Below are 23,742 nucleotides of genomic sequence, written 5' to 3'. Positions count from 1 at the left end.
GTAACCCTGTTTGCCAGGGAATACCAGGATAGTGCCCTAACATTGCACCAGGAAGGTTTGGGATCCTTTCTCCCACCAGTGGACACACAGGATTTCTGGTGAATTGAAGGAGCACTGGACAAAGGGGGTTGACTTCGAGTTGAGACTTATCTCCCATCCTGGCTCTTCCTGGGGAAGCCCCTTCCCTTTTGGGGACCTCAGTTCCCTATCTGCATTAGAAACAGAGGGCATTAGAACTATGGTCCTTTTTGCTGCTCGAACATTTTACAACTGTTTTTTAGGCAGGCACAGGGAGGTGACTTCAGTGTTTCCTGAGCACTGACTGGGTCAGGGCGGCTGTGCAAGTTTCAGAATTCAGAGGTGGGAGGGAGGGGCTGGTGCCTGTGCAAAGAATTGGTTTTCAGATTCCAGGCCCCATTGGGGACGCATGTGTGTTTGCCTGATAAAGGTAGGTAGGTGGCTGGGAGGGGACTCTGAAAGGGATGTGTCATTGAAGTCAGTAAGCCTAGTCTTTTTTCCATCTTCCCGCAGGGCTGGACAACAGCTCATCTGAGCCTTTCTGGGTTTCCCTAGGCCCCACAGGATTTGAACAGATCTAGGAATAGTGTCTAAAGGCAGAAGTAGTTCTCTCTCCATAGTGTGCTTTTTTTGGTCTCTTATGGAACTTAGTTCCTCCTTGGGGGAGGGCAGCTTGAGAGCTAGTTGGGAGCAGTATAAGAGCAGGCCACTGTGGGTTTTGGGACAGAGGGACATTAGCTAGGGATGGAGCATTTTCAGCAAACTTCACACAAGACAAATTGAAGAATATTCCGTGTATGCCCACACTAACCACATTCCCTTGGTCAGCTTGGGATTGGTGGTGGAGTAGGGAATCAGTAGGGTTTTTCAGTGGCAGAAGGGCTCTCCCCTAAACTGGAGATTGAACTTTCACTACTTTACCATGTCCCTTTGTGATCTTGGTGAACAAAATAGCAGGCAGGGTGATCATAGGATCTGACTGCTCAATTTTGAAAGTTTTTATTAGAAGAAATGGACAATGACCTGAAAAACTTTGCCTTGCCTTTCCCCAGAAAGTCTTCAGGAATAACGCATCCACTGAACCTGATTCCCTCTTTCAACTTGTTAATGAACCTGATGTTGCAAGCCCTTGTTTTTCCTCCTGGTAGCATGCAAGGGGTATTGGGGCCAGGAGGAGGGAGTACCACCATGGCTCAGGTGTAATGATCCTGTAATGAAATGGCTGCCTCTGCCAGGGTCCTGGTTCGAAACAGCATAGTCAAGGCACTGGATGGTATTAGGCTTCTCTGGATCAGCCCATGATTAGTAAGGAAATCAGTGTGGAGTAAGGAGCTTTCTGGGCCTAAGAGTTCCATCCTATAGGCACTGAGATTTCTGGCTCTCTATTCCCAGCACTGGGGCAGAGGGATGCTGTGGGCCTGGGTTTCACGGCTTCATGTCTCAGAGGTGTGTGGGGTGTCTTGAGGGGCCAGTGGCTCTGGTATGGAGTAGAAGCCAAGAATGCAGTGACTTCACAGTTAGAGTCAGGGAAGCACTCTCTCTACTAATTAAGGGAACATAGGTCTGAACAAGGAGTAGAACATTCCTTTTGAGACCAGCCTTGCAAATTTCTTTGCTCAGAGACTTGGGGCAGTTCTTGCCCTGGCATGGCTAGCCAACAGTGGAGACAGAGTGATAGGAGAGAAGTGGGTGAGCAGTCCCGTGGGTCTGTCTGGGGGAGGAAGGGTTTAGAAACCCTTCAGAACTGTGTTGAGAAAACAAGTGTAGGAGTAGAAGGGACCAGGGCCACTTCCTTAACACACACACACTTTATTTTTAAAAGCTCATGTCTGTCTTTTTTGAAACTGCTGGAGAATGCCAAACAAAAATAAATCACTAAACATACTACTTAACTCTGTAACTACTTACAGGTCCTTCCAAAGTTTCTGCTATGTATGTGTGCGTGTGCACATTTTTTGTTTTGCCAAAATAGGATTGTAACTCTTCTCATTTATCATTTATCTCTTCATATCAGTAGAAATCATTGTCTTCCTAATGCCTATAAAAGTTGTTAAACTTTAATTGAGCCAGTTTCCTACTGTCAGACATGTAGTTTGTTTTCAGCGGTTTGCAGTTATAAACAGCACTGTGGAGGACATCTTTGTACATAACTCTAAACACTTGTCTAATTTGAATTATTAGGATAAATTCCTAAAGGTAGAACGATTAAGTCAAATGGGGTCTCACTTTTTCTTTGGGAACTTGGAAGGCAGACAGAATTTTTCCTGAATGGCTAACTCTCCTATTTGGCTAGAGCTCATCGAGGACCGAGTTCTGGCCGTGGTATGTGAGGGCTGAGAAAGAGGTCCCTGGACTTCTTGATTGCCCAGTTAGGATTTTTATCTTGCCTTCTCGTGATTACTAGCCCTGATCTGCTCACACACAGATTTCTAGAATGTTAAGAGGTATAGGGCTGTGAGAGCCTTCCCACTTCAAGAGTCAAGTTCCTGAGGTCTTGGCTGCTGATTGTCCTTATGAGCTCACTTTCCATGATTTCTTCAGAAAGGCTGGTAAAATTGTTAGAGTACGCGTCTTTTAACTCTCTATCATGTCTTCCTCCTTTGGGAGCCTACAGGTTGCTTGGTGGAGTGGGAGTGAGAAGCTGGTGGTGGCCCTCTCCCATAGGCTCTGCATAACCATTTCTCCCTTCTGGTTCCCACAGAACATTCTGCTCCGGCAAAGGTGGTGAGGGCAGCAGTTCCTAAACAGCGCAAAGGCAGCAAGGTAAGGAATAGGAGTAGGCAACCCAAGGAGACTTCCTGGGGGTGGGAGGTGGGGCGCTGGGATGGCCTCTACCCTGTTCTAGTTGAGTGCTTCTGAGCTGCCAGGTAGTTCAGGATTCTCTCTAAATCGCAGGGGAACCCTTTCTGGGCCTCCAGTGTTGATGGTCCTAGTGGAAAGACTTATTTGGCCTCTGATCTCTGGATGGAGCTGTGTCTTGGGCGAGAGGTTGAAATGGCAGAGGCAGGGTCATCCCAGAGCCTTCATAGAATGTGCCTTGCAGGTTGGTGACTTTGGAGATGCAATCAACTGGCCCACACCTGGAGAGATAGCCCACAAGAGTGTGCAGGTGAGTCTGAGGAAAGGGATGGGTAGGATGGAGCTCTGTCTACATTTACACATTTGGCTTTTCAAGCTCTCAGAGCTTCAGGTCTTATCTTAAGAGGAATGGTTGGTACAATTTGGGCAGCACTGAGCTATCCAAGAGTCATCATTTAAGCCCTGGCTGTGTATTATGAACTGCCAGCTGCTGTCTATTCATCATTCAACTAACCCTCACAGTGACTCCAAAGTAGGTGCTTTAATCATTCCCGTGTTCTAGATGAGACCATTAAGGCTGGGAGAGGTTAATTGGTACCCTTTGATGGCCAAGCGTGGATTGGAAGTGAGGTGTGGTGCATTATTCCAGAACCTGTGTTCTCCATCCCACTTGGGTTGCCAGAGAGTGGTTGGACATTGACCAGGTATTCACCTCTAGGGGACCTTTATAGCTCTCTTTAGTCTCAGCAGAGGAGGGGCTCCTGGTCAGTCCTCTCCTTCCCTGGCTTTCATTCTAGGCTGACGGTCTAGGTCCCTCCCTGATGGTGGCCGCTGGCCTTCAGTTTGCAGACAGGGTTAGTATTAACAGGCCGAGGGCCAGCATCTCCTCCATCCCACAAACTACCTGGATGTGGTCCTGTTGCAGGGAGTAAATAAACATTTGGCTTCTGTGAGTCCCAGCCCCTTTGTCCTAGAGGTTCTCTTTCGCTTAGACTTGAAGAAGCCAGAGAGACAGGTTGTCTCCCACCTCCTGCCTGTTTGACCACGCTTCCCAATAAAAGCATCAGGCGTGAAAACAGGACCTTTAGAATGCATCCAGCCATTGCATGCTCCAGCTACTTCTGCCCTGTCTTTCTAGTGATGGGGTTCCCTTCCATCCATCCTAAGAGACTTGCAGACTCACCACACCTCCCGGTTACTTTATTTCCTGCTGTAGCCACAGTCCCACAAGTCTCAGCCTGCCCGTAAGCTGCCACCCAAAAAGGACATGAAGGAACAGGAGAAAGGAGAAGGGAGCGATAGTAAGGAGAGCCCAAAAACCAAATCGGATGAATCAGGGGAGGAGAAGAATGGGGATGAGGACTGCCAGCGAGGGGGTCAGAAGAAGAAAGGTGAGTGACTTGGATTGGGGCTTGGGAGAAGGTGGCGGGGCAGCACTGTGAAGTGGCAGCGGAATTTCAGGGGCCCAAGGAGTCCTTAGGAGGCTGGCTGGTATAGGCTTCTGGGCCAGCAGTCTTCACTTCAGTCATCGGTCCGTCAGATCCTTCTCTTATTAAACAAGCATTTGGTAAGCCCTCTTCTGAGCAGTGGGGCTCTAGCAGTGCACAAGACAGGTGAGGCCCCTGCCTCAGTATTCCTTGCGTGTCTTAGTGTGTTGCTGTCCCGTGAAAGATTTCCTTTGCTCTGGCTGAAACTAAAGTTAGGGCATAAGTTCGGCTGCTCTCATAGAGATTCAAAGTAACAGTGATTAAACAAGACGAAAGTTTCTTTCACCTGACACCTCAGTGTAAGTAGGCCAGGCCCAGAATGGCAACTCCAATTCCTTTTTATCTTGCTGTGGTGTGTTGGCACTTCTCATCCAGGACGGTTCACTATTACCCTCTCCAGCTAGCAGGAAGGGGGACGGGAAAAGTGTCTCCCTTTTAGGGACTCAACCTGGAATTGACTACTTTTACTGAGCTCTCCTAGCCAGAACTTTGGCACAAGTGTAAAGGAAGCCTGGAAAGTGCAGTCTTGATTCTGGGCAACCATGTGTCTGGCTCCAGAAGGGGGTTTCTTGAACCATGGAGAAATCGATGTTGAGAGTCACCCAGGAGTGTCCATCAAAGTGAGGTCCAGCATGGGAAAGGAATTTGCCCAAGGTCACCAGATTGTGATTCAGGCCTGAAGCCCTGGACAGGGGAAGAAAGTTGGGGGTAAGGATAGCTGGGAGGGACCTCCTCCAAGCCCTTCTCCTGTGCCTGTGCCGCCTTCCAGGGAACAAACACAAGTGGGTCCCCTTGCAAATAGACATGAAGCCTGAAGTGTCGAGAGAGAAACTGGTCTCGCGCCCTGCTCGCCCACCAGAGCCACGACACACACCTGCCAACCGCGGGGAGATCAAAGGTATGTGTCACTTACTATGGAGGGCCTGGTCTTGGTGGTCACCTTCAGGCCTGACCCAAAGCCCTCTCTCTTTACAGGGTCTGAGCCTGCCACCTACGTGTCTGTGCCTGTGGCCCCCCCCACCTCAGCCTGGCAACCAGAGACCAAACCGGAGCCTGCCTGGCCCGACCAGGATGAGACATCGAGTGTGAAGAGTGATGGGGCTGGTGGGGCACGGGCTTCCTTCCGCGGCCGTGGACGGGGGCGTGGTCGTGGCCGCGGACGTGGCCGGGGTGGCGTTCGAAGTACGTGAGGCCCCTTTGGGCTCCGGGATGTCCCAGGGAGTGCGGCAGGGGCGGTTGGCTGGGATTGCCTATCCCTTATGGCACCAATTTTCCCTGTAGCCCATTTTGACTACCAGTTCAGCTACCGAAAGTTTGATGGTGCAGAGGGTCCTCGAACCCCGAAGTATATGAACAACATCACCTACTACTTTGACAATGTCAGCAGCACTGAGCTGTACAGTGTGGACCAGGAGCTGCTCAAGGACTACATCAAGCGCCAGATGTGAGTGGATGGAGCCTTCTTTCTGGAGAGATGAGATGGGGAGGGTTTGGGGGCTGCCTGAGTTTGGCAGCTGGGCAGAGTAGGACTGGACAGGCCCTTCCTTCTGTTGCTGCCCTGGCTGGAGCTAAGAAAGATAACTTTCTCTCATCTCTTAAGCTAATTGTTCATAAAGTTACTGTTTAGTACAGGAGTGGTACCATATTTACCTTAAGAAAATTACAAATGGCCACTAACCAAATAGAGAAATGTTGAGACTACTTTCTCTATCCTTTTGTAATGGCTGTACTGCCAGAATGCTAGCAAACATTTATTAAGTCCTCACTATCGGTGAGGCTAAGTGCTTGACAGGCATTCTCTTATTTAAACCTGCAATTGTCAACTTAATTCCTCTGAGCTGGTTTTATCCCCATTTTATAGATGAGCAAACAGTCCCAGTACCTTGCCCAGTGTCTCAGTTAAGTAAGTGACAAGACACATAGTTGAATCCATTTCTGTCTGATTGTAAAACCTTTGCTCCTGGCCACTGCAGTGTATTGTCTCTTAGTTTAGTGAGGGAGCCATACAAGGAAATAGATCATGGCACATAGAATGTGATAGGTATTTCAGGAGCAGAGAAGAAGGGAGTTTGCCAGGCATGCAAAGGGACTGAAGGACAGAAGGAATGGTTTGGCGGAAGGTTAGGGAGCCAGGAGATTTCTTTCAGTTCGTAAGACGGTTGTATGTACACTAGGGTCCCAGAGGGAAGTCAGGCTGCATGAGGTTGCTGGGTGTGCAGCAGGACAGGAAAGGCATATTTGTCAACAATGCAGCAATCATTCCTATTCTCCCTCCACCTAGTGAATACTACTTCAGCGTGGACAATTTAGAGCGCGACTTCTTCCTGCGACGGAAAATGGATGCTGACGGTTTCCTTCCCATCACTCTTATTGCTTCCTTCCACCGAGTTCAGGCCCTTACCACTGACATTTCACTCATCTTTGCGGTATGTCTTCTGGGGCTAAGGTGTGTGTGTGTGAGGGGGGCGGGGGGGTGGAGATAGTCCTGACTTGCAAAGCTGGAGTTTGGGCCAAGGCAGGAAACCTTGGACGAACCCCCATTTGATTACTTCTGCTAAAGTTCTAAGGCTTACCCAGCTTCTCTCCTTGCCTCTGCCTTCCCTCCGTCCCCCTTTTATTATGGGAATTTTCTAACAGGTTCAAAAGTGTACGATGGTATGATGAACCCACATCACCCAGCCTCAGCAATTTGCAACTCATAGCCAGTCTTACTCCCTCAGCCCCCCAATTTGTTTCCTCTCCCAGATTACTTTGAAGAAAGTATTAGGTAACCTGACATTTCATCCATGTTTCAGTACCTGTCTCTAAAAGATAAAGACCACGGTATCCCATGTAAAAGCATTAAAATTCCTTAAGATCATCAAATACTTGGTCAGTTGCAAATCTGCTCCACTAGATAAAAAAAATTTCTTGCTTTAGTTGGCGTTGTTCAATTTTTAGAACGTCAGCTCAAGCACAAAGGGACTCGGGTGTGATTGCTGGTTAAGAGCATGTACCTTGGTTGCAGATTCAATCACCCCCCCTCCCTCCCACCCACCCGGGCTCTTGGCAGGAGACAACCAATTGATGTATCTGTCTCAAATTTATGTTTCTCTCCCTCCCTCTCTCCCTCCCTTCCACTCTCTCTAAAAATCAATGGAAAAGATATCCTTGGGTGAGGATTAATTTTTTCCTTTTAGTAGTTTATGAGACCCCATGTTTTCTCTTAAGTTTCCCCTCCCCCCTATTTTCCCTTGTAATTTATTATTTGAATAAAATGGGTTGTATATCTTATAGGACACTGTAGTCATTTAACATGTTTTATACTCCAAATTTTTTGTAAATTGGTGATCTAGAGGCCTGATCAGATTCAGGTTTGGGTCGTCCCCCCTTGTCAATCGAGAATTTAAATGTAGAGATAATTTGATTTTCCCTCTTGTGATCATTAGAAGTTTCTAATGATCATCATTGCCTGTTATTTCACTGGGGATTGCAAAATGCTGATAGTCTAATTCTGTGGTCCATCTTCATTTGTTGCCCTGTAGGTAACTTGTTTGAATCTTTCTATTAAAAAATAAGCACATGTTTCCATATGTATTTGTCTCATTCCTCTTTCTCAGATGAGTGGTAACATCTAACACATGTATTTCTCTACTTGTTTTATGTTTTTACTTACTATATCTAAGAGCATAGTGTCATAGAATAAAAAGAAAGATACTCCCCTATCCTTTTTATAGTTGGATATGTATCTTTTCATAGTTTTGCCAGTGTGTCTTTGGTATACATTTCTAGAAGAATGGCTGTACGCAAGGGCAAATGCATATGTAATTTTGCTAGCTATTGCCTAATTCTCTTTCCAGGGGTTGGGCCTTTTGCATTCTCATCAGCCATATGTGAGAGTGTCTCTTTCCCCAACCTCAGCAACAGAGGATGTTGTGACATGTTGAAATGTTTTCCTCTCCCATTTAAAAGATTTTTAAAAGAAAACTCTTCCCCTCTCTACTCTTGACCATTTTTCCTAGAGACAAACACCTGTAAAAGTTGACCTATGAATCCTAGAAAAATTTGTATTTGTATGTTTTTACTTAAGCACCAGTGGATCTTTTACTCAGTGACCTAGACCTGTTTTTTTGTGGCTCTTTCCACCTCAGCACATGTGAAGCTGTTTTTACTGAGTAGTGTTCCCTTGAGTGAATGAGCCATAATTTATTTAAATTGCCTATACGGTGGCAAGTTAGGAAGTTTCCACATTTTTTCCTATTACACACAATGTTGTTATGAATGGCTTTTTATGTGTACCTTATACATATTGTCACCTGTTTGTGCAAGCATTTCTCTGGGGCAGATTACTGGATGTAGAATGGCAGCTGTGTTTTTCATGTTCGTACCTCCTACGAGTTTGAACATCTCACTTGTCTACCAGGCATGGGAGAGGGGGCCAGTGCTTTAATACACCTACCAGCACTGGATTCATACCTGAGCTCGCGGGGGCCCAGCCATCTATCCAAGTCTTTCCTCTGCATCCTCTCTCTTTTTCTCCCCTGCAGGCCCTAAAAGACAGCAAGGTGGTGGAGATTGTTGATGAGAAAGTCCGCAGGAGGGAGGAGCCCGAGAAATGGCCTCTTCCTGGTCCCCCAATAGTGGATTATTCCCAGACTGATTTCTCCCAGCTTCTCAACTGCCCTGAGTTTGTGCCCCGCCAGCACTACCAGAAGGAGACAGGTATGCACCCTTCGGGCATATGGGTGCCTCCCCTTACCCTTGTCCTCTGGCCGGCAGTCCTCAGGGCTGTCATCAGGAGGAGGACTGGAGGGATGAGGACCTTACCTTTCCACCCTTCAGAGTCGGCGCCTGGCTCTCCTCGTGCAGTCACCCCAGTGCCAACCAAAACGGAGGAGGTCAGCAACCTAAAGACACTGCCCAAGGGCCTGTCTGCCAGCCTGCCTGACCTGGATTCTGAGAACTGGATTGAAGTGAAGAAGAGGCCTCGGCCCTCCCCAGCACGGCCCAAGGTGGGTGAGGCCTGTCCTTCACCCTGGGTCCTAGGAGCCGGGTTGGAGTGCTTGGAGGGATGTCACATGGAGCTCTGAGCTCTAAAGGGCTGTCAGGCAAGCTGGAGGCTCAAGGTATAATATGAGCTGTCACCAGTAACTGCAGGAGGTTGATGTGGCTGTTTCCATTGTCAGTGGTGACTGCCCTTCAGGACAATCCTAGCTGCATGTGTTCTGAGTGGCATTCTTTACCAGAGGAGATCATGCAGCTTCTGGCAGCAGTATTCCAAGTTTCTTGATGCTTGCTGTTGTTTTTGCCCTGTCTAAATCCCTGGGGCTGCATTTTAAGTGCTTTTCCCTGAATTTTTCCTCATTGCACCTGTATAAGCCCCCTAGGCCCTCAGAAGAGGGAAGATTCATAGCCTGGATGTAGAGTTAGAGTCTATGGACTAGAACACAGGTCTCCTGTCATTGATGGCCAGTGACTTTGGGACCTTTGTTTAATATCTCAGGGCTGTAGTTTCCCTTCCACATCTTCACATGAAGGAGGGATTTGACTGCTGTAGAAATAGTAAAGCAATATGTGAATAGTACAAATTGAGTCCACTGTTAGAGAAGTGTTTCGCTCTCAGACTGAAATTGCTGTTCCCCTTTCCAGGAACAGACTTTTGCTCCTTCTACCTCCCTACTCCCCTACCCTCTTTGGTTCAGGGACCAACACCCTGGTGACTCTTTCCCCTTGGTTTGTTCCCATGGTAGAAGTCAGAGGAGCCCAGGTTAGTCCACCAGACCTCTGTGCCTCAGCAGCTGCCCTCTCAGCAGCTGATGTCCAAGGATCAGGATGAACAAGAGGAACTGGATTTCCTGTTTGACGAGGAGATGGAGCAGATGGATGGACGGAAGAACACCTTTACCGCCTGGTCTGATGAGGATTCTGACTATGAAATTGATGACCGGGATGTCAACAAGATCCTCATTGTCACTCAGACGCCACCATACATGCGCCGGCACCCAGGGGGGGACCGCACAGGCAACCACACCTCCCGTGCCAAGATGAGCGCTGAGCTGGCCAAGATCATTAACGACGGGCTCAACTACTATGAGCAGGACCTGTGGGCTTCAAAGTTCGAACCTGAGTACTCCCAGATCAAGGTAAGTTTGAACGTAGCAGTGTGGGTGGGGCCTGGGTGCCAATAACTAATAGGGGGGAAAGAAAGCTAATTAGCTGTGTGACCCTGGGCATAGAACCTCAATATCCTCAATATGAAAGGAGGTGATAATTGACACCTGACTGGGACATTGACAGCAAAAAGAGATGTTAAACACTATGTAAACTCTGCTAATGTGTGGGATGGTTACTGTGCCACCTGAACATCCATATTTAATGTCATAACAGTCAGCTAGACACTTTTGTGGGAACTAGAATAAGGACTAGGTTGTCGTTTTTATTCTTAAGTATTTAGGCAGTTGTAAAAGTTTAAAAGCCTTTTAAGGAGCTTACTTTGAATTGGAAGATGGAAAAAAGATAGATCTTTTTAAAATCATTGCTGCTTGGAAATAATCCAAACCTCTGTTGTAGTTTTTACAGAGTGGATATATGTGGAGGTGGGTGGGCCTTTGGTGAGCCCATGTGGTGAGTAGCAGCATGTTTAGTGGAGGTGAGGGGAGAGTAGCAGGAAGAGATTCGGGGGGGTCTGCATTGAGTTCCTGGGGAGCTGTAGTACTGATCTGTCTTGTTGCACATAGGGCTGGGCAAGTACTAGCCCCTTCTGGGTTAGCACACTTGTGCCCAGGTAACTGGGGTTGAGGGGGCAGCTGAGAGCCTGGGGACCAGAATTCCACGTATGTGGACGTGGGAGCTGCCCTCTCCAGCTTCCTGTACGTCTTGATTCCTAAACAGGCTAGGGCAGTCCTCTTACTGACATCTTTCTCCACCCATCTCGTATCCTCTGCAGCAAGAAGTCGAGAACTTCAAGAAAGTCAACATGATCAGCCGGGAGCAGTTTGACACACTAACCCCTGAGCCCCCTGTGGATCCCAACCAGGAAGTCCCTCCTGGGCCACCCCGATTCCAACAAGGTGAGGGGTGACACTGGGGTCCCTGGCCTGGGTTGGAGGGTCTAGACAGTCACGACCTATCCCTGCTTGCTGACCCCGCTCTGCCTCTGCAGTTCCCACTGATGCCCTGGCCAACAAGTTGTTTGGTGCTCCCGAGCCTTCTACCATTGCCCGCTCTCTACCAACCACTGTCCCAGAGTCGCCAAACTACCGCAATGCCAGGACCCCCCGCACTCCCCGGACACCGCAGCTCAAAGATTCAAGCCAGACGTCACGGTTTTACCCAGTGGTGAAGGAAGGACGGACCCTAGATGCCAAGGTGAGGTGCTCATGCCTGGCTGCCAGGAGTCTTAGACTCACTTTACGGCGTCCCAGTGCTTTGCTTCTCTCTCCAGCCTTGTCTAGACCAAGAAAGTGCCAGATCCCCCACCTGCTCTGTGTTCTTAGGCTGGTGGGTCCACCCTGGGGCTGAGTGACCACATCTACAAAATGAACTCTGTGGGAGTGGTGGCCCCATGGACCGTGATAAGACCCAAGGAGGACTGACCAGGTGCAGGTCCTTGGGCAAATTACTTCGCTCCCAAGCCTCAACTTCTTCTTTCGTGAAATAAGCATATCAGCTCCTAGCTGTGGACATTGTGAGAGAATAAATTTGAAAATGATTTGTAAACTGTGCGATGACACACACATGAGGGGAATCTTAATCCTACAAAACACTTGATGCTCCTCACATTTGTATGAATACAATAAATAACAAGTTCCTGGACTGACCTTTACAGATGCCTCGGAAAAGGAAGACAAGACACAGCTCCAACCCACCCTTGGAGAGTCATGTGGGCTGGGTGATGGATTCCCGAGAGCACAGGCCCCGGACTTCTTCCATCAGGTACGGGGCTGTGGGGAGGAGAGGTCAGGTTGACTGAGGTGGGTGGAAGAGCCATAAAATCAATGGGACCAAGAAGATAGAACCTCTTTGGCAAGAAAATTAAAAAAGGGGACCTTCATCTAAGTAAAAAAAACAAACATGAGTAGTCTAGAAAGCTGCATCCAGGGCCTGGGAAGAGGAAGCCTTCTTTCTAAAGCAGCGGTGTCACACTGCCTGGGACCAGGTTCTGAGAGAGCACTTGAGTTGTCTTCAAACGAGAATATTTGCTGCCTACCTCAGGGTAGCCAGGTAGTTGAATAAAAATACAGGTTCCTGGGCCCGGCTGGGGTTAGGGCCCAGGTTCCTTTTTATTTATTTTTAGTAAAATAGCCCCAGTATTCTCTGTTCCAAAGCAAGGTTTGAGAGCTACTGACATGTGTACTCTTATTTCCTGCAAATATGGTACAGGACCAAAAATAAACATGGTTTTCAAAAAATATAGGTGGATTAACCCATTACAGCTCATTCAGGGAAGGGTAAATGTTAATTCAGGATAAATAAATGGTTAAATAAAGGCTTGGGTTTAGGCATTGTGCAGATCTCAGCCTTTAAATAGCTTCATGACCTAGGATGAGTGTCCCAGTCTCTATGAACCTAAGTGACCTCTTTGTAAAACTTTGAAGGTCGATAACAAAGAGCAAGTCATCTATCTATATAAGTCAAGGGCCATAACACAGTACCTGGGCCTCCTAGTTTGTTGCCCTGTGAGAGGCTGGATCTTGGCTGAAGGAAGAAACTAGAGGGGTTCCTGCTAACCTGATGGCCAGCTGCTCCGGGGAACCTGATGACACTATCTCTTTTGTGGCCTCTGTAGCTCCAGCCCCTCAGAAGGGACGCCTACGGTTGGCAGCTATGGCTGCACCCCTCAGTCGCTACCCAAGTTTCAGCATCCTTCCCATGAGCTGCTCAAGGAAAATGGCTTCACACAACACGTCTACCACAAGTATCGTAGGCGCTGCCTTAATGGTAAGCACGGGGAAGGGGCTGAGCCTCTGGGGCTGCTTTTTAGAACCAGAGTATAAGTGCTGATGGACTAGGTCAGCGGTCACCAACCGGTGGTCCGTGAGGTCCGAAAGGTTGGCAACCGCTGGACTAGGTGACTATTTCCTCTGATCTCAAAACAAGAAGCAGGTGACATTATAGCAAGAAGGAATGAAATAGACTCAGGCAGGGTAGTTTTGGAATATAGGAACCTAAAAGAATCTGGTACTCAGAACATGCCTGCTCCTTGATCTTCCTCTATTGATATAAAAACTATCAAGAGTTTTCCTATTTCTGGTAAGACTACCAACTCGGCCATTGTCCAGTGTGGTCCACTGTCCATCTCCAAAGGTATGTGTGAGGCAGCATATATTCCTGAGAACAGGTTGTCTGATGATGGTGTGGGCCAAATCCAGCCAGCAGCCTATTTCTGTATAGCCCTTGAGCTAAGAATAGTTTTTACATTTTTTTAAAAAAATATATTTTATTGATTTTTTTGGAGAGAGGAAGGGAGAGAGATAGAGAGTTAGAAACATCGATGAGAGAGAAACATCGATCAGCTGCCTCCTGCACATCTCCTACTGGTGATGTGCCCGCAACCCAGGTACATGCCCTTGACCAGAATCGAACCTGGGACCTTTCAGTCCGCAGGCTGACGCTCTATCTACTGAGCCAAACCGGTTTCGGCAAGTTTTTACATTTTTAAGGAGTTCGGGGGACGGGTGGGGGGGGAGAATTTATGATAGAACGGCACCCATTTGTGGCTTGCAGTGCCTAAAGTATTTACTCTGTGACCCTTCACAGAAGAAAGTTTGCTAACCTTCCTTGAGAGTCTAGACAATAGTCTAAGGAAAGACACTCTCTAGGTGCTCTCACGAGTTTCTTTTTATAACAAAAATGAGGTACCTTTTAACTGTAGGTTTCTGTCAGGTTAGCTGTAAAGTGCTCAAAACCAATTGTAATATTGTAATTATTACCTCATCCGAACGCTTTTCATTCAGTAAAACATGGCTGCTAAATGCTTGGTTCTTCACTATTCCTCTGCATGCATGTGTGTGTGTAATAACCGCTTTATTGAGATATAATTTACATACCACACAATTCACCTATTTAAAATGTACAATGCAATCACCAGAACATTTTCATTCCCATAAAAAGAAACCCTGCCCATTACCAGTCACTCCCATCCCCTACCTCCTCCCAAGCTTATACAACCACCAATCTACTCTTTGTCTCTAGATTTTTTGCAATAATGGAATTGTACAGTATTTTCAGGGTTCCTCTATGGTGTAGCATGTATCGATACTTCATTCCTTTTCATTGCCAAATAACATTCCATTATATGGATATAGCACGTTTTGTATAACCATAATTGATGGGCATTTGTGTTTCCACTTTTTGTCTATCATGAAAAATGTTGCTTTGAACATTCATACACAAGTTTTTGTGTAGATGTAGGTTTTCATTTGTCTTGTGTGGAAGAGTGGAATTGCGGGGTCTTATGGTACTCTGTGTTTAACCTTTTGAGGAACTGCAAGATTGTTTTCAAAGTGGTGGCACCGTTTTATTTTCCTAACAGCAATTTCTCCACGTCCCCCCAACACTTGTTGTTGTCTGTCTTTATCATAGCCATCCTGGTAGATATAAAGTGATGATTCCTTGTGGCTTTGATAGGCATTTCCCAGATAGCTAATAGTGTTGAATAGTTTTCATGTTGGCCATGTTTATATCTTTGGAAAATTGTCTATTCAGAACCTTTATCTTATTTTTTTCCTTTAGTTGCTTGTGCTTTGGTGTTGTGTACTGTTTTTTATTGTTACCACTTTGTACTTGTTAATATTGTAGGACTCCTGAAATAATAATTGGTAATAAATATAAAGAATATAACTTGTTGGCATGTACAAATGTTTTGTTCACGCCTTTGTTCTAACTACACTTGAGCGCAATGCCTTTTGAGATGAAGAGCTAGACCAGGATGACCTGGTTCAGAAGCAGTGAGGCCCAGAACCAGAGTCCAGCAGCAGGGCCTGACCCAGAGTAGTTAGTGCTCCATAAATATCTCCTGAAAGACTGAGGGGCAGTGTGAGCAAGGTCCTTAAGCTTGGAGATCCATTTGCCCTCTGAAGCACCTGCAGCCTGGTCCTGACACGTCTTAACTTCTTTTTCCCCCATCAGAGCGGAAACGCTTGGGCATTGGCCAGTCTCAGGAGATGAACACTCTCTTTCGATTTTGGTCCTTCTTCCTCCGAGATCACTTTAACAAAAAGATGTATGAGGAGTTCAAGCAGCTGTCTCTGGAGGATGCCAAAGAAGGCTACAGGTGAGCGGGTTTGGGGTGGGGCTCTGGCTGGTGCTTGGCAGGTGGTTAGGGGTCCCTGGTGGGTCTGCTTCCAGAACTGTACCTGGAGATCTCTTGTATATATACTTCATATTCTTTATTTAAAATATTTTGAATGAGCAATATATTCACATGGTTCAGAATTCAGAGAGTTCAAAGATTATATAATGAGAAGTCTCCTTACCACTTTCTCCTGCCATCTATTTCATTTTCCCAGAGTCAACCAGTATTGTTAGAATCTTGTGGGTTCTTTCTGAAAATATTCTGCCCATGTAAGCAAGGACCTATGCAGTGTCTCCTACCCCCTTTGTTTACACAGAAGGTGGCCTCTATTATATATGATCTTGCACCTTGATTTTCTACTTAATGCTATATTTTGAAGATCATTCCATATCCATCCATAAAAAACATTCTTATTCCTTTTATAGTTTGTATAGTGTTACATTGAATGGATGTACTGTAATTTATTTAACCAGTCTCCTACTAATAGATTCTTACATTGTTTTCAATGTTTTACTATTTAAAAAACTTTTTAGACTCTTCTCTCTTTTTCCCAAGTAAAATGTGTTCTCTAAGCAATTTGAGAAGGACAGAAATGCTTAAAGAATCTGGTGGAAAACATATTCAGTCCAGTGTTAAAGCTCTGCCATATTTCATGTCTTTTAGATCATCCTGTGAATGCCTTCTTGTGTCTTTCTTATCATTTATAAGCATGAGCATTTTTCCATGTTAAAATAATTGACTTTTTGGCCTTCTTACAGAAGTTATGTGTTTTTGTCTGAAAGCTTAGAAAATAAGCTCACTTGATAAGATCACTTGAAAAGTTTCAACTCCCAAAGATAACAAGTGTTAATATATTTAAGTGTGTGTCCTTCTAACTTTGTGTGCATATGTAGATGTAAAATTGACATATTTGTTTACAAAAATGGGTTCATTCTACATATGACACTTTGAAATGTGTATTTTTCACTTGATAATATCTCATAAGCATTTGTCAGTATCATGAGTGAATATTTACATTGTAATTTTTAATAGCTTATATTATTCTGTTGAACAGATTTATCATGTTTTTCTTAACCACTTCTCTATTATTAGACATTTAGATTTTGTTGAATAATTCTGCTATGAACAATTTTGATATATCTATAAAATCTGAATCTGCATCTTTGGCCATTTCCCTGACATGTTCCGACAGTTGGAATACCTAAGACAGATAAATGAACAGACCTACTAATTGGCATGGTCAGATAGCTTTGCAGAAAGCGTATCCCAGGTATTGGCAAGCTTTTCCTGTAAGGGGACAGACAATAAATATTTGATGCTTCGTGATCTCAGCTGCAACTACTCAGCTCTGCTGTTACAGAAGAAAGCAGGCAGTGACATCCCACAAATGAATCGGAGTAAACAAAGGGTGTATTTGGGATCTGCTGTTCATTTGGCCAGAGATTGCTGACCCCTGGCAGACTGTAAAGATTTAATGTTGGAGCCACTTAGACTAGCAAGTATTCACTGTTTCCTTGATAATCCATTGTGTTCAAACTCTTCCACAGTTCATCTGTTATGAGGGTTCATTTCCCTATTTGAAGATGAAGAAACTGAGTCCTGATTTCACTGATTTGTGTTTTCCTATAGATATGGTTTGGAGTGCCTTTTCCGATACTACAGTTACGGCCTGGAAAAGAAGTTCCGGCTGGACATATTCAAGGATTTTCAGGAGGAAACCGTGAAAGACTATGAAGCCGGTGAGAGCCAGAGTTGGAGCTCTGTGAGCCCTGGTTATCTAGGCCTTCTTCCCCTCACTCCCCAGTTTGATCTGGGTCTGTCTATCGCATCACACTTCACTCTCCCCCGAGCCTCTCACCACACCAACCCAGCTTCTCTCTACCTCTCTCCTCTTTCCCCACAGGTCAGCTCTATGGGCTGGAGAAATTCTGGGCCTTCTTGAAATATTCCAAAGCCAAAAATTTGGACATTGACCCCAAACTTCAAGAATACCTCGGCAAATTCCGACGTCTCGAAGACTTCCGAGTGGATGTGAGTACAAGTCTCTCTCTCGTTCTGGGTTGTCCTGGAAAGACCACTGGACGGAGGTCAGGGAATCTGGGTTCTTGCTCCAGTTGTGCTACTGGCCCAGGGATACAACCCGCCCAGTTTGGGCCTCGTGTCTTCCTCTGTAAAACCAAGGGTGAGAAGTGGACAGTGAGGGCTAATTGGAAGGGGCTATGTGGTTGCTACTCCCTCCCCTTCCCATGATAGAAATGGCTAAACTGTCATAATGCTCTTCCCCTTTTATCTCACAACCCTCCTTGTTACTGTGTCCTAGTTGATTGGGATGGGTATCCAAGGTAAAAATGGTTTTGCTCATTCTGGAGGAGGCCATTTCTAACCCCAGAAGTTTATTAATTATGTTTCATTTTTTCTCTGCCTCCACCCCAGCTCCCCTGTTTATTTATTTAGAGAGAAACATGGATGTGAAAGAGAAATATTGATTGGCTGCCTTCCCAAACTGGGATCAAACCCACCACTTTTCAATGTGCAGGAAGAGTGCTCCAACTAACTGAGCCACGTGGGCCAGAGCGCCTGTCTTCTTGGAGCACTAAATCAACAGTGACATCCAGTGGTGGATCGGGGTTATCGCTACTAGATTTTTCAATGACAGTGGTAGTTGGAGTTAATTGAATGTCTCTGTGCAAGGTGCTTCAGGGACTTCAGCAATGAGTGAAAGACTTTTTCCTCCAAATTGTTAATAATGTAGTAGGGATATGCCAGTTATCTTATTCTATTAAAACCTTTTAGGAAAAATGCAAATATAAGTAAAGAGCAATAATAATTTATATTTTATTTTTAAAATTGCCATTGATTGAGTGCTTACTATGTGTTGGACGAGGCATTCCCCAGGAGCCTCTGGGCCTTCTGAGCGGAGACGTCTCAGCCTGTTGCATGCCTCATTCCATGTGTCATCTCCTGAGCAGTGATCCCTTCCCATAACCGGAACAGGAACTCCTGTGGATAGAAGCCTGGGCCTCAGCAGTACATGGGTCCAGGCCGTATTTTGTCTTCACTGATGACCAGCTATGGGACCTGGGCAAATTATTTTTCTGTGCTTCAGTTTCCTCTTCAACAGTATCGATGATCTGCACCCATGTCTGCATCCAGGGTGGTGCAGACCCCATGACTCAGTGCATAAAATAGCATGGTGCTTGGCACCCTAGCATGGAGACATTCTCAGTAAAACTGGTAATTCATTTTTAGGGTTAAACCTGTTCATTATCTGCATAACATTTGGAGGTGGAAATAGGAGTGCCCTATACAGCCCTGGCGGGATGGATGGTGCCTCCTAATCACCTGTGATTCCCTCCTCTGTTACAGCCCCCCATGGGTGAAGAAGGCAACCACAAGCGACACCCAGTGGCAGCAGGAGGTGGTGGCGGTGAGGGCAGGAAGCGGTGCCCCTCCCAGTCTTCCAGCAGGCCCACTACCGTGATCAGCCAATCCCCCACCCCACCTGTCGGCCCACCCACCCGGGAAGATGCCAAATGGACGACCCAGCACTCAGCACACTGACTTTGGGAAAGTGAAAACCCCTTGGCCCTGGGGGCTTTGGGGGAAGGGGGATGGGCAAGAGTCCATGGGCAAGAGTCCACCCAGTCCCAGGAGAGGGGACAGAGAAGGGACAGGCCTCTAGTCATTAGGATGGGCCTTTGTGCTGAGTAGCAATGTGTACACCTTTTGGGCTATCAGAGGTACCCTGGGCAGGAGCCTCCACACATTCCCTTCCCCCTCCTCTCTCCATGACTTCTTCACATCCTAGCTTCTAAGGGGGGAGGGGACAGGGGAGATTTTATATATATATATATATATATATATATACATACATATATATATCAAGTTTTAAATTATTGATAGTTCATTTGGATTACCAAAATCACTCTGTAGCCCTGCCCACGGCGGATAGGCCGCAACCCTAGTCCCCATCCCACAGCCTCCTGCTCCCCCTCAAGCCAACTATGCAGCCCACAAGAAGGCCCTGTGGGCCCCATTGCCCAGCACTGTTCCATGGAAGGCTCTGCAGCGCCCCTGGGCCCCATGAGCACTGGCCCCTTTATCATCTGGGGCTTGCCATCATCATGTTCCCCCTACTGCCCCGTGCCCTTCCGCCATCTTCCGGGAGAAGGAAACCAAAGGATCTAAAAGTGGAGGTGGGGGAGGTTTTGGCCTCTCCCTACTCCCCTCTTCCCATACCCCTTACTCCCCAGCCCAGAGAGACGCTGCTCATACCAGAAAAGACTATTGAAAGATGATTTATTTTATTTTTCTCTGACCTTATCATCCTTGGGGAAGAAGGAAAGAAAAAAAAAAAAAAAAGACAAAACCGACCATAAAAGACCAAAAAAAGAAAATCAGAAAACCCCCACCTAATCCACAGCAAGTGATGTTTTTCGCCTACCCTTGGAATTTGTTTTGTTTTGTTCTTTGAAATAATATTTTTTTAAAAGTTGCCTTATTGTGGAGCGGGAATCTGAAATACCCAAATGCCTGTTTTCCTCGGTGGAGTCCACTCAGAGCTCTCACCTTCTCTGGATGTGCCTGGGCTGGATTGACTAGACTCTTCCTCTGGACTGAATTGCATGTACAGTGCCTCCTGCTTTGGAGGCAAGAGAGTTGGGGTTGGCTCGGATGAGAGCCATGCCCGAATATCCCTGCTGTTGCATCGTTTGAAGCTGACGTCCTGTGTCTACACTGCTGCCACTGTCGTGTCCTCGCTCTGCTTGCTGTTGCCTCACACTAGGCCCTGTCCCTGCTGTGATACCCTTCATTCTACCCTTGGAACCCCAAGGCCAAGTTTGCTTCAAACTGTTGGAGAAGAGCGTTGGCCTGGATCTGGGACACACATGTCCTCAGCTTGACCGTCTTCCCACTTCAGAGGGGAAAGGTGAACACCTGGCAGCTGAGGCTTGGAAGTGTTTCTTAAGTTGCCCTGAAAGATCTTTGAGACTCAAGGAGGCTTTGTCTCATAAAAGGTGGAGAAAAATGCTGTTCTCCTCCCTTGGGTCTGGTGGGTTCTCCCCATCTTGCATTCCCCTCTGCAAGCCATCTCTGCCCAGCCTCCAATTGACCCTGCCTGGGAACGAGGGACGAGGAGTTGGGGGCTGGGGAGAACCCTGCCAGTTGGAGAAGCCCCATGGCAGGAAGGTATATGTGGACATAGAGTATACCTGACTTCTCCAGCCACTGACTGCTTGGGTTGGGCTGTGAAACAATGGAATGGCTGGAGTCTACAGGCATTTGGAGCTTGGGGGGTGGGGGTGATGAAGGACTGACCCACATGGACTGGGCTGTGTTGGGTGTGGGAAGACAATGCATCCACCCCCAGTGGGGACCAGGCAGCACTGAAAAGTTTGTGGTAATGTTGCTCAGTTGCTGACACTTTCTTGGCCCTCTTTTTCAACTCCTTCTGTGGGGCCCAAAGGTTAGGAGTAGGGGACAGTACCCCAGGGCTTGCCTCTATCTTGGGCACGTCGTTGCTTTTGGCCTGCCCCCTCATCTCTGCCCTCCCAATGGTTAGTATGTTGGGAAACCCATCTCAGTTCCTGTGACCCGGTTGTCTCAAAAGCCACGGATGAGTGTCTGATCTCCGCTCTGACGGCGGGATCTGCAGCCTTTCCCTGCCCTGTCTGGTGCCCACCCTGTGTTGTACCAGACACTGGACTCCTGCACCCCGGCCTCCTTTGCTGTATCTCCCCTTTACTTCAGGTTGCGCAGCCCTGTACTGTATCCAGCACCACAGAAACCTCAGTGTTTGTCCTCTGCTGGGTGTGGGGCACAAGGAAGCCTTGGGGGTGTGGGGGCAGGCTGTTCTGATCAGAGTTTATTCCCAGGCCAGGGGCTGGCTGCCATCTTCTCCCTGATCCCTCCCCACAGACACCCCAGAGAGAGGAAGCCCCTTTGAGGTGAGGACTTCATCTCAACATAGGCTGAGGATGGGGAGAAAGGAGACTTTTTTTCTTTCTTTTTACTTTCTTTTTCTTTTTTTTCTTTTTTTGTAACATGTTAGGAGTTGATGTTGCAAAGAGTAGTTTACATCTTCACTTTCTGAAGACACTTGAATTTAGGACCGATGTATCTGTGACAAGCATGCCAGGAGTGGCGGGGGCCATCAGGGCTTGCCACTTCACACCCACCATCCTCTCATGGGGATCCAAGATCTGAGACACAAAATAGCCTGCCCAGATCCTTCTGTTCATCCTGTATCCTTCCAGGATTGGTCCATGCCAACACACCCTTTGTGTGTCAGCCCTGCTCGGGGCAGGTTTCTCCCCTCTCCTGAACCTGGGAACAGGTGCACTACCAGCAGAGAGGGGCTGCCGGCCCGAGCCCCAGCCTGGACCCTGGGGCTCAGATCGAGATGCTGAGCCCCATGTCAAAGTTGTGTTCTGTTTTGTTGATTTGTAGCTTCCCTTCCCCCTTTCCTGGTGATTGATTTTAGAAAAGAAAGTAAGCTGCTCAGAAGGCCCTTGAAGTGGGGAGAGGGGCAAGGAAGGCGACTAGGGTTGGGGATTTTGCCAAAAGCCTGGGTAGAGCAGTCTGGATCATCTGGCACCCCCCTGAGTGGGACCCCACAGTGCCTCCTGTGTGGAGGGTCCCTGGACTTGCCCCAGCCTCACCCTCTCCTTCAGCCATGTTGACGGCAGCGGCAGAGAAGATAGGAACTTGCAGCCCATTTCTCACTGGAGAGGAAAACATGTCACCTGGCTTTGCGGAGAAGGTTCCACCTTATGCTCATAGTACATTATCTTTACCATGTGCTAGGATATCACTTAAAAGGACAAACAATGTAAAATACTTGAATGAGCTTGTATTATAACATTAATATTATTGAGAGTATCTGCTTTCCAGGCTGAAGTGATTCATTATTCTAGTCTGCTTTAGTCCTTTGTAATTTGTGGTAATTATGCTTTTCTTTTTAATACAAAAAAAATGTATAAAAATAAAAACTTGAAAAGGCACAATACTGGCTGGTCTCCCATCTGGGATACAACTGATGGTTGTGAGGGGTGGAGCTGGTGAGGGGAGAACCCTGCCTGGGACAGGGGTCCCTTAGCTTTTAAGGCAGCATGAGAGCTGCCAGTCTTGAATTCGCCCTGTGTCTTAAGTAAGAAGTGGGAGCTACACCAGTGCCATAGAACAGACCAGTCCAACAGCCAGGGTTTCCTGCACCTGCTGTGGCCTGGCCCTGAGGGAAGAGACGGCCAGGAAGGAGAGGGGTGCTGATTTCTCACAGGAGGGTTGGCACTGCCCCTCACTGAACAGACTTACCTGCTGGGGTGTCAAGTTCACCACTGGCCTTAGGGAGTCCAAGTGAGCCTGAGGATCGATGCTAGGGAGGAGCCCCCACCCGCATCGGGACTGGCCTGGGGGGCTATTGGTGGCTTTTCCCCAACCCGTGAGGCCAGTCTCGGGCAGTAGTATTCTGAATGCCAGTTGGTCCTAGATGTATAGTCACAAAACTAAAAATAAGTTCTGGCTTTATTTACTCATTCATCTGGCAACTGTGTCCCATGCCTGGTTTTCCAGAGAATTCCACCAGCCAGCAGGTGGGCAGGGAGCAGGAGATAGTGGCCAGGGCTTGTGCAGACTGGTTCGGACAGGAAGACGGTTAATGCAGCCTCACTCCCACACCTGTTGGGAATGCTTGCGAAAGGGGCCCGTAGCTCCAAGAAGCCATGTGATTGTGAGTTGTGCAGTGGCGAGAAAAACTGCAGTGGCGAATGGAGTTAAAAGGAGACCAGTTTATTTCCATGCTTCCTCCTCTCACACATTTTCTGCAGCAAATCTGAGACCTCAGCCTTTGCTTGAGCCTTACTCGTTTACCAAGCTCAGGGCCCTTTAAAAGGTTTTATGCAGAAGAGGACAGGGCTGGCCCCCTCTGCCAGGGCCCACCCACTTGCCTGCCAAAAGCTGTGAAAGGTGCCCCGCCTCTTACCCCCCAGGTGCCCCGCCGGAACTTCGGAATCTCAAGGTCTTAAAGGGAAAAAATGTTTCCACTCTTTCTCTTTCTCCACGTTCCTCATTTCCTACCCTTTTTAAGGATATTGGAGGTGGGCTATTGTCCGAACGTTTATAAGTCCCAGGTTGTGGGTGCAGGCTAGTGGCTGTGAGGACTTA

At 47.3% G+C, this 23,742-nt stretch overlaps 1 protein-coding gene across 3 annotated transcripts; it reads left to right on the top strand.

The window, feature by feature from the left end:
* The first annotated feature begins 2,690 nt into the window (after nt 1-2,690).
* On the top strand, nt 2,691-20,075 carry LARP1 (La ribonucleoprotein domain family member 1). 3 transcript variants are annotated; one of them, XM_023754091.1, is made up of 18 exons: nt 2,691-2,781; nt 3,062-3,127; nt 4,034-4,208; nt 5,107-5,202; nt 5,280-5,486; nt 5,586-5,748; nt 6,586-6,730; nt 8,831-9,005; nt 9,126-9,295; nt 10,034-10,426; nt 11,230-11,353; nt 11,446-11,651; nt 12,112-12,218; nt 13,072-13,223; nt 15,414-15,558; nt 17,209-17,318; nt 17,483-17,610; nt 18,946-20,075. In XM_023754091.1, exons 3-18 carry the CDS (start codon nt 4,085-4,087, stop codon nt 19,138-19,140), a joined length of 2,640 nt encoding a protein of 879 aa, XP_023609859.1. In that variant the 5' UTR covers nt 2,691-2,781; nt 3,062-3,127; nt 4,034-4,084; the 3' UTR covers nt 19,141-20,075. The 3 variants fall into 3 exon arrangements, with proteins under 3 accessions (XP_023609859.1, XP_023609856.1, XP_023609858.1); XM_023754088.1 differs by having other exon boundaries at nt 2,692-2,781; nt 5,074-5,202; XM_023754090.1 differs by lacking the exon at nt 3,062-3,127 and having other exon boundaries at nt 2,706-2,781; nt 5,074-5,202.
* Nucleotides 20,076-23,742: the final 3,667 nt, after the last annotated feature.

This window comes from Myotis lucifugus, unplaced genomic scaffold, assembly GCF_000147115.1.
Source record: "Myotis lucifugus unplaced genomic scaffold, Myoluc2.0 scaffold_56, whole genome shotgun sequence".
In the NCBI taxonomy this organism is placed as follows: Eukaryota; Metazoa; Chordata; class Mammalia; order Chiroptera; family Vespertilionidae; genus Myotis; species Myotis lucifugus.
Note: the sequence above shows the minus strand (reverse complement) of the source record. Positions and strands in the feature narration are given on the sequence as shown.

What these genes read in the sequence shown, in the direction of transcription:
- LARP1 (XM_023754088.1), top strand. Translation starts at nt 4,085, where the DNA reads ATGAAGGAACAGGAGAAAGGAGAAGGGAGCGATAGTAAGGAGAGCCCA. An exon ending in TGGCCGGGGTGGCGTTCGAA is followed by an intron (nt 5,487 to 5,585) that starts GTACGTGAGGCC and finishes TTTTCCCTGTAG; the next exon opens with CCCATTTTGACTACCAGTTC. An exon ending in CCTCCCCAGCACGGCCCAAG is followed by an intron (nt 9,296 to 10,033) that starts GTGGGTGAGGCC and finishes TTCCCATGGTAG; the next exon opens with AAGTCAGAGGAGCCCAGGTT.